General features: G+C 32.6%; 2 protein-coding genes across 2 annotated transcripts; one reads left to right on the top strand and one right to left on the bottom strand.

Moving 5' to 3' along the window:
- Nucleotides 1–300: 300 nt before the first annotated feature.
- LOC131947600 (S-phase kinase-associated protein 1-like) lies at nt 301–9,647 on the top strand (the record flags this gene model as incomplete). Its single annotated transcript, XM_059308838.1, has 2 exons — nt 301–325; nt 9,328–9,647. Coding segments are annotated over 2 exons (345 nt in total), but the record flags the coding sequence as incomplete, so codon positions are not given.
- Nucleotides 3,621–4,795, bottom strand: LOC131947607 (splicing regulator SDE2-like). Its single transcript, XM_059308842.1, is given in 2 exon segments — nt 3,621–4,498; nt 4,500–4,795. Coding segments are annotated over 2 exon segments (1,098 nt in total). The 5' UTR covers nt 4,758–4,795; the 3' UTR covers nt 3,621–3,658.
- Nucleotides 9,648–9,943: the final 296 nt, after the last annotated feature.

Raw genomic sequence — 9,943 nt, 5'->3', positions numbered from 1 at the left:
ACAATACTATTAAGAGTTTAATTGTGTGAGCTCCCCTGGTAATTTAAAATGTACAAAAAAATTGCGATTTGAATTTTTTTTTTTGGGGGGGGGGGGGGGGGGGGAGACTAAATTTCTTTTATTTTTTTTTTTGGGGGGGGGGGACACTGATATATATATAAATTTTCTGTATGAATTTCATTTCGTTCGACTTGCGTAATTTACTTTCCCTGGCCACTCCGGCTGACTTTAACGAGGGGTTGAGAGTTGTTTTTTAAATATTTGAATTTATAAATTAATTCCAAACATCTCACGTCTCTAAAAGCTTCTGACAATCAGATCCATCTCCTGACCTTCACACTTGGCCCAGTCTCTGAGCATGACGAGAAACCGTTATATTATAAACTAATAAAACAGGATGGGGGGGGGGGGGTAATATCATGATGATTGTAGTTCAATAAAAGTTTCTCCAATATAGTAAGGTTATGGTTACGGTATTGTTTTGGCGTCAGACGAAGACAGTCCAATAAAAAACAACTCAGGTAGATGGACATGTACCACGAGCTGCCTATCAAAAAATCTTCATGCGGGACTATTGACATAAGGGAGGATGCGAGGAAGGAATTGACGTATTTGTTTGGAGGACTTCAAGGAACGGACTCGGCTGGCCGTTACATAATTTTTTAAACCATCAGAAAACTGAAAAAGATGACAGGATATAAAGTAGAAATAATGTTTTCTTAGTTTTACATGAGTTTTATTAAACAAGAGTACCTTTAAAAATTCTTAGTTATGATGCCATGTCGTTTAGCGAGTCTAATCAATGAATCATCAGATTCACCCATTCGTCTGATTGCCCCACAGATAGCATAGGTCTTGTAAGATCCAGTCATATGGCCTGTAGTCTCATCAACCTCTGTAATGTTGATCTGGATAGAAGCATGATCCTTGGCACCAATGATGCGGTTACTGGCAGAGAATTTGCGAGGAATCAACAGATCCACGAATTATCCTGTGTCGTTTTGCATGATGATGAAACCTTTTTAAGGATCAATTGGTGTAGTGCGGAAGCCAACAATGATGAAAAGGAAACACGATGTGCGCATGTGCGAGTAAGACCTCAAGGCCAGAGAGCTAATGTATTGAGTGAATAAAATAATTTTTCCATGACTAACGTTTACGTGTCTAATAAAATCAATGGTTTTAGAATTTAACTACAAGATAAGTTTATATTTGTTTATTGAAAAATATTAAAATATAGAAAAATTGTATAATGACATTTTTTTAAAATAAAAAAATTTAATAAAAAAAAAATAATAGATGAACGTTGTTTGTATAGCAAATGAAAATAACTCTATTTACATTACTATTAAGAGTTCAATAGTGTAACTTCCCCTGGTAATTAAACATTTACAAAGAAAAGCATTTAATACAGGTTTTATAAGTATAATATGTAAAAAGTCTCATGAGAGACCAAAAACTTTTATGAAAGAAAACTAATTAATTATTGTTTTTTGTATGACTGTAATGAAAGATAAAACTGTACACATTGGATTTGTGCCATAAGTGATGTTAGACACTGGCACACACCGATGATTTAAACAAATAATTAATAGTAATATGATAGTAGTAATTTAATAAACATTTTATATAATAATTTGGATTAGTACAGTCGCTGTGTTTTGGTGATAGAATTGTGAGATTATTTAATATAAATAAACTACTATTGTTTATTTTGTTATGAAAAGCAATCTTTGTGACTATCGTTGTTTTTACTTTACCTGGCATCTACGGTGGACTGTAACGAGGGATTGAGGTCCGTTTTAAAAAAAAAAATTGAATTTATAAATTAATTCAATACGGCTTTTAACCAGCTTATATATATATATATATATATATATATATATATATATATATATATATATATATACATATATATATATATATATATATATATATATATATATATATATATATATATATATATATATATATATATATATATATATATATATATATATATATATAGTAATGTTAAACCGATTGTAGTTTATGGTTCCCAAACAGCTTTAATTTTTACAAATGTAACTATAGTTATATCGCTTGCCATATTTAAAAAAAACACATCTAGTATCATTACATACACTTCAAGCATTTTAAAAATATGTATGCAAATCTTTAGAAAACATGGTAAAATCCATAAAAATTATACATTACATTATTCTTGTATGATAGAACAGTTCGTTTAGCAGTAGGCTCCTATATTGCATCACTAACTAGGAAAATATTTGGTTAAAAGTGTCACATGTTACGAAACATATCATCAATACTACTGGGGGTCGGAGCGGCCGGGTTGGTAATGCTCATGACTGCTTCACCGACAAGTCCCTAGGTTAAACCCCTTAGTAGATGAGTCTCGATAGCTGGAGAAAACCTCAACATCAAACAGCTACGGCTTTGTAGTTTGTTTTTGAATGGACACATTTTCTGAGAGGAAATCCAGAAATAAAAGTTGTAGAAAGGAAAGTTTTAGCGGATGGACATAGTGCTGTAACCAACGATAGAGAAAGTAAAAGCCGCTATACATAGTGCTGTAACCAACCATATATAAAGTAAAAACCGCTATACATAGTGCTGTAACCAACGATAGAGAAAGTAAAAGCCGCTATTCATAGTACTGTAACCAACCATATATAAAGTAAAAGCCGCTATACATAGTGTTGTGCTTCACATACCAAAGTCTCAGACTTAGGTTGACTCTACTTCATTCGCACATTCAGGTTCGAAAAAGGAACTTTACTGTCCCAATGTATAGCTATAAGACATTTGTTGCGACAAACACTATACATTATGCATGTATGTTCGTGTGTGTACGTGTGTTTGTGTCTAGCAATTAGTAGTATGTTTAGGCTGGCTTGGTTCGTGCGAGCAGGGGTCGGCAACCTTTTGAGACGGAAGAGCCAAAAGTTACAATCTACAAAATTTCCCAGACTTTAAAGAGCCACTAACACTTGTATGTGCACTTCGGTAGTGGAAAGCTTGGAACCATTGCCACAGAGCTGGCCACAGCATAGTTGTGGGGCTGGGCCTAATGCCTAATGCCTTAGGCTATCAACTGTCCACCTATTATCATTGTTTTTATTTTTGTTTTTGTTTATTTTTTTTTTTTACAGTATACAATTTTTTTACTTTATCTAATAAAAGAATATAATTATTTTAAAAGAATATAAATATTATAGAACTAGAGAGCCGCATTTTGACATCAAAAGAACCGCGTACAACTCGCTAGCCGCAGGTCACCGACCCTTCGTGCAAGTAATTTGGTTAACACAAGAAATCTTGTTTTTTTTTTTTTTTTTTTTTTTTTTTTTTTTTTTTTTTTTTTTTTTAAGTGTTAATAATTTTATTGATTTCAATCATTGATAGCATGTCTTACATTTAGATTTCATTTGCAACCAGTCCAACCTACAGATTAATTCTCCTTTCCTTAATTATTTGATAACTAACAAGCAATTTCCTAAATCTTAACCTGTAGTAAATTTTTCTTACTTCTGAAAAAAATAAGTGTTAATTCTATTTCAACCATACGTAATGAATATAAATATAGGCATATTTTTTAGATAGAGCATTTAATTTTAAACTGATCATGCTGTTATAAAATATACTGTATCCCATGCATTTACTTCAATTTTTTCCCCATCCCTTTAGATTTGGCCAAAAGTGATGGATCAATCTCATCTGGTGCCAGCCCTTTGACAGAAAAAAGCCTGGCAGCCCTTTCTTCAAGTGTACCACCACACTCGAGTCCTCTTGCCATCAACTCAGTCTTTAATCTTTCCAGTCCAAAGTGGCAGAGTTCCTGACTGCTGGTGATCTGATCCAGATCAAGAGGTTCCAGTGAACCACAAGGTTGTGCTGGTGGTAATGGGTTAACACTTTCTCCCTTGTCTTTGGTTACCTCCAAACAGCTGTCAGATGATGAATGAACTGAACCATCAGCTGTTGTGGAATCAGTCGTGTCTTCTTGCAACCTGGGCTCTGTTGATGAAGCTGGACCTGAGTTACTGTCTGTACTACAACCAGCGCTTTGACTTGTTTCTGTCTGTACCTTGAGACCACTAGTGCTTTGTGATGAACACGGCTCACAAGGTTGGGCTTCATTATCAGAGCCACTTTCTAAATCATCTGAATCCAATTCTACACCCAGCCATTCTGCCTTTGACTTTTTGGTTGGAGAAGCCCCACTTGGTTCACTTTTGTTCTGCTTTCTTTTTAAACCTTTACTTAATGCATCTTCTAAATCTTCTTGTACTTTAGCTCTCTGCTCATAATATTCTTTATCCTCAAATTTGTGCTGATGTGAAGTTAGTCGTTTGGCAAGACGGTCCTGTTTTCGCTGTTCCTTCTCACGTTCTCTTTCTGCTTCTTTAGCTAGCCATTCTTTTAATTTCTTTTCATTATTAATATCCCGCATCCTTCTACCACTTAGATCTCTGCATGCCTCTCTACTAGTTGTTTTTTTCAATTTGAGCTCCAATAGCACGAAGCATAGATCCAAAGCCTCCTTTACCACCAAAAACTCTCGGAACAATGTGATATATTCTGTCATCCTCCAAAATACTGCCTGAAGAAACTTTTCGACCATTGCATAAAATGTAAAAAAATGACCTTTCTTCTTCTTGTAAAACATGCTGTAAAAAATCTTCAACGGGCTTTGCAGATAGATTCGAAAAGGACCAACATTCTTTGGTTGAACAAAATGTAACATAGACAGGCATTTTATTCTTTAAAAATAATGTTTAACTTTAAAAGTCGGATAGCCCAGGGGTCGGCAACCTTTTGAAGCGGAAGAGCCAAAAGTTACAATTTTCAAAATTTCCCTGGTTTTAAAGAGCCACTAACATTTTTTTTTATTTTAAATATTTTATTTTTTTATCAAGATTATTAGTATTTGTTCAAGGAGCTGGAGAGCCGCATCTTGATATCAAAAGAGCCGCATGCGGCTCGCGAGCCGCAGGTTGCCGACCCCTGGGATAGCCAGATTAACTCGGTTGACAGTAAACAAGTTTATCGCTCTTAAATATTTTGGGAAACAAACAGTGGAATATAATTGATCAAAATAGCGGAATTAAGCTTATATAAGCGAAGTTATCTTACATAGATATGTGTTTCGTAATTTAATTAGGAAAACTTTTTCTGTTAATATTTATACACTTTTAAAAGCAGACAAAAAGTTTACATAACGTTTATTAATACGTATAGAAAACAAAACAAAATAAACAAGAATTTACATAAATTTTATATTTCAACTATGTTATTGTTTTTTTTTTATACATTTGATAACATAATGTAAAGTTGTTTCCCTTGTCTGTTTAAACTATAGTATGGGATGTAACAAAAAGAAACCAATATAATAAGATCTATCAAGTTGCAACATTGCTGTGTTGTATAGAAGAATTCAGATTTATGTTTACGAGAAAAGGACGGAGCATTGTAAGAAAGATTAATTTATTTTACTATATTTAAGGTAGACCTACTTTCCTAAAATAAAGAAGCTACATATTTGAAACTATGTGACATTTACAACTTGTTAAAAAAGACAAAAAGTTTACATAACTTTTATTAATAATTATAGAAAAGAAAACAAAATTAACAAGGATTTACATTATTATTATATTTCAACTGGTGTATTGGTATTTTTGTAAATTTGATAACATAATTTTAAGTTGTTTCCCTTATTTTTTAAAAACTATTATATGGGAAGTAACAAAAATAAACCCATATAATACGTATAAAGTTCCAACATTGCTGTGTCGTATAGAAGAATTAAGAGTTATGTTTATTAGAAAAGGGCTGAGCATTGTAAGAAAGGGTAATTTATTTTACTATATTGAAGGTAGAACAACTTTCCTAAAATAAAGAAGATACATAATTGAAACTATGCGAGTTTTCCAACTTGTTAAACAATAGTAATCATACTAATTCAATGAAACAAAATGTAAACACTTTCTTTAGCTTAATACGTATGCCGATGATAAATCTTTGTATGATCACAATATACCAGGGGTCGGCAACCTGCGGCTCGCGAGCCGCATGCGGCTCCTTTGACGTCCAGATGCGGCTCTCCAGCTCCTTGCACAAATATTAATAGTTATATAATTTCATTTTTACTGGATGTTAGGGTACGACTTTACCCTGCGTTCAGTGGGATGAAAGATAAGCCTGGTGAGAACCAAAGGATAGAGGCGGACGATGCAAGTTATTCAAACCGATATCCAAGCCAGTAAGAGGGCGTGTGCCGTGCTGAGGCATGACTGGCTAATGGGAGACACCTCCTGAGCCGGTGATATCCGTAAAGAAAAAAATAAAATAAAAATTAACAGCTTCTAAAGTAAATTGAGATAGTCCTAGAATAATATTATTTGATTACTAATTTTACTCTTCTGTCGAAACTTGTCTATGATTTTATATGAATAAATATTATTTCATATTTAAAGCTATTTATTTTAAATAACAAAATGAACTTTATTTACCTAATCCTAATCAAATACCGAAAATTGAACTAAAAATGTTGTGGCTCTTTAAAAACTGGGAAAGTTTGTAAATTGTAACTTTTGGCTCTTGCGTATCAAAAGGTTGCCGACCCCTGCAATATACTCAAGTGTATAAAACAACGCCGATAAAAACAGAAGATTAGCGTTTTATCTCTTACATTCTGCTGAAAAAATCCTAACTTATAATTAGGTCACTGCCTCTTTGCCTGTCCGAAAGCCTTGTCTTAGCATTATAATTATCATATAGTCCCGAGGATAAATAACACAGTTATCAATACAGGCTATACACTAAGCTAAGTATGTAACATAAATCAAACACAAACCACTAATTAAATTTCGTTTTGTTGGATTCTGGACCGACAGACGTTTACAGAATGATGATGTTCGGAACAATGGATAATATCAATCGTCAATACCAGATGTTTAGTTATAAAAAACTGAACTTTTAGTTTTTTAATTTAACAATAAAGAACATCAAACAATGCTTTCTGATCTGAGTTAATTTTCTTGTTCCTATTAATTAAATTGTGTTTTTCTATCTTTAGTTTGCGCTCTTATGTCGGCGCTCTTTTGTCGGCAAATTAGTGCGCTCCTATGTCGACGCTCTTATGTTGGCTCTCTTTTGTCTGCGCTCTTATGTCGGCGCTCTTTTGTCGGCAAATTAGTGCGCTCCTATGTCGAAGCTCTTATGTTGGCTCTCTTTTGTCTGCGCTCTTATCTCGGCACTCTTATCTCGGCACTCTTATGTCGACGCCCTTATGTCGGCGCTCTTTTGTCGTGCGCTCTTTTGACGGGTCACCCATACATATATTTATTTTTAATAAAAAAAATAGAATATATATAATTACGTAAAGGAATAATTGTATACCCTTGGTAGTTTAAAATTTAGAAACAGAAGCAAAAAATGCACATTTTAAAAGTAGACAACATTTTTTGTTTTAAATTCCAACTTTGGCGTGTAAATATAGCATATTAATTAAATATGTATTATAATATTACATATGCTGTAACAGATGTATAAGTATATACATGTCAAATATGTTGTATAAAGTATTTGAAGTGGTTAGCTGGGAAATGCTTCCGAACATCACAAAGATAAAACAAAAATGTTATTTTATTCAGAATTCATTTCCCTATGAGTAAATTATCATTAATTTGACCTAAGTGACGTAGATGTCTTTTAAGCTATTAGCTTCCTACTGTTGAGCCGGGTACAGGACGGTGGGGTACGATTTTACCCTGGGCTCTGTGGGGTGGAAGATAGGCCTGATGAGAACAAAAGGACAGAAGCGACCGATACACTGTTATCAAACCGATAGTCAAGCCTGTTAGTCAAAGTTAGTCGTGTTGAGGCCTGGCTGGCTAATGGCAGACACGTCCCCTGCCGGTGATGTCTTTACTTCAAAGAAAAAAAAAAAAAAGTTAACTTCTTCTCAAGTGGATTGGGATAGTCCTATAGTTATATTATTTGATTACTAAACTCATTATTATTGCGAAACATGTGTATGTTTTTATATGAATAATTATTATTTCATATTTATAGCTATTTATTTTTAATAACAAATCACATTTATTTACCTAGTCCTGATCAAATAATCAAATACTAAAATAAAAATGTTAGTGGCTCTTTCATAACTGGGAATTTTTGAAAATTGTAACTTTTTGCTCTTTCGTCGCAAAATGTTGCCGACCCCTGATCTAGTCCTATGATATTGTAAACTTTGATCTGATGTAAAGTACGAGAAAAAACTTTTAATCTAAATTATTGATTTTTCACATATAGTTGAAGAATTGGATAGCGACGAGAAATAGTTGAAGAATTGGATAGCAATGAAACTATGTTAACTCTAAATTTGTCTTTAATAAATTTTATTTTACCTTATAAAACTATAGGTTTTCCATTTTTAATTTAGGAAGAACTTTAATTTTTGCAAAATATACGAATTGTAAAAAATTATTTATTTCTAAAAGATGTTGTTAAGAATAATATAAGTAATAATGCTTTGCATGTTTCTTTGTGTGTAATCTATAGAGTATATATTTTACATACTTCAAAGTATCTAGTTGTGTAGCCTCCCCTGGTAATTTAAAATTTACAAATTAAAATCATTTAATACACATTTTAATGGTAAACATTTTTTTTAAACTTTCAACTTTGGCGTCAAATCGCAGCATCAAGGTTGTTGGCTGGTAAAAAATCGTATTTATGTCTTAGTATTTCATCAATACATTTAAAATAAATTGATTTAAACATGTGGAAGAACAGCTATAGATATGTTTGAAAATGAAGAATGTTTGAAGTGTTTGATTGTACCGAAAATATTCCGGCTTCTTATAATATTTTCAATGTTTGTTTTTTTTTAATCCCAAGTTTCTTTCATCTACACTTAAAAGCCCCAACCCCCTCAAACCACCATGGCGATAAAAACTATCCATTGAATCATCATTAAATTACATTTACAAATTTGCATTTTCACGTTTAAAAACAAAATTGTAATTAGGCGTTTTTTTATTATGTAAACCATCTAAAATGAATGAGAGTCAGAAGGAAGTATTATGATTGTTAATCTTTATCAGTCCTCACAAGCCGATGATAAAAACTGAAATACTCAAGCGAACATGACATGGCATACTGACGCTGTAAATTACATGTCTGAGGCAAAAACAAAAAACAAAAACAAGTAGGGATATTTTCTGACAATGAAACATTTAAAAAGAAAAAAAAATACCATTATATCATTGAATCACCCTTTATTTACACTTTTACATTTGAATATAATATAAATTGTAAAATAAATAAATGTTGAGATTGTTAAACAATCTGTCACTGTTAAAACCATGTTAGAAGATTTGGGAATGGATGAGGATGAAGATGAACCTGTTCCACTACCTAATGTTAATGCTGCTATATTAAAGAAGGTAATTCAATGGTGTACCTTCCATCGGGATGACCCTCCACCACCTGAAGATGATGAAAACAAAGAAAAAAGAACAGATGATGTTTGCTCCTGGGATACAGAATTTCTTAAAGTTGACCAGGGCACCTTGTTTGAGTTGATTTTGGCTGACAACTACTTAGATATCAAAGGCTTGCTTGATGTAATAAACTATTAGCACTAGAAAAAGTGTTAAATTTTAAATATTTTTTGTTACAATAATAATAAATAAAATGAACAAGAATTTACAAAATTGTTTTACTACAACTGGGGTATCGGTTTTATATAATTTTGATATAATAGTTCAAAATGGTTTCCCTTATGTATATAAAATATTTAGATGGGAAGTAACTGATCAAAAATATTTAACTCTATCCAGTTACAGCATTGCCGTAGTACAACTCACGCTAATACTATACGTACATGCTGTACATTATAATATTATTACAACATGACTAAAGAAAAGCAAAGTGT

Source organism: Physella acuta, unplaced genomic scaffold, assembly GCF_028476545.2.
Source record: "Physella acuta isolate Inbredline_101_S28 unplaced genomic scaffold, ASM2847654v3 ptg000600l, whole genome shotgun sequence".
Taxonomy (NCBI): domain Eukaryota; kingdom Metazoa; phylum Mollusca; class Gastropoda; family Physidae; genus Physella; species Physella acuta.
This window is presented reverse-complemented; position numbering and strand designations above follow the sequence as displayed.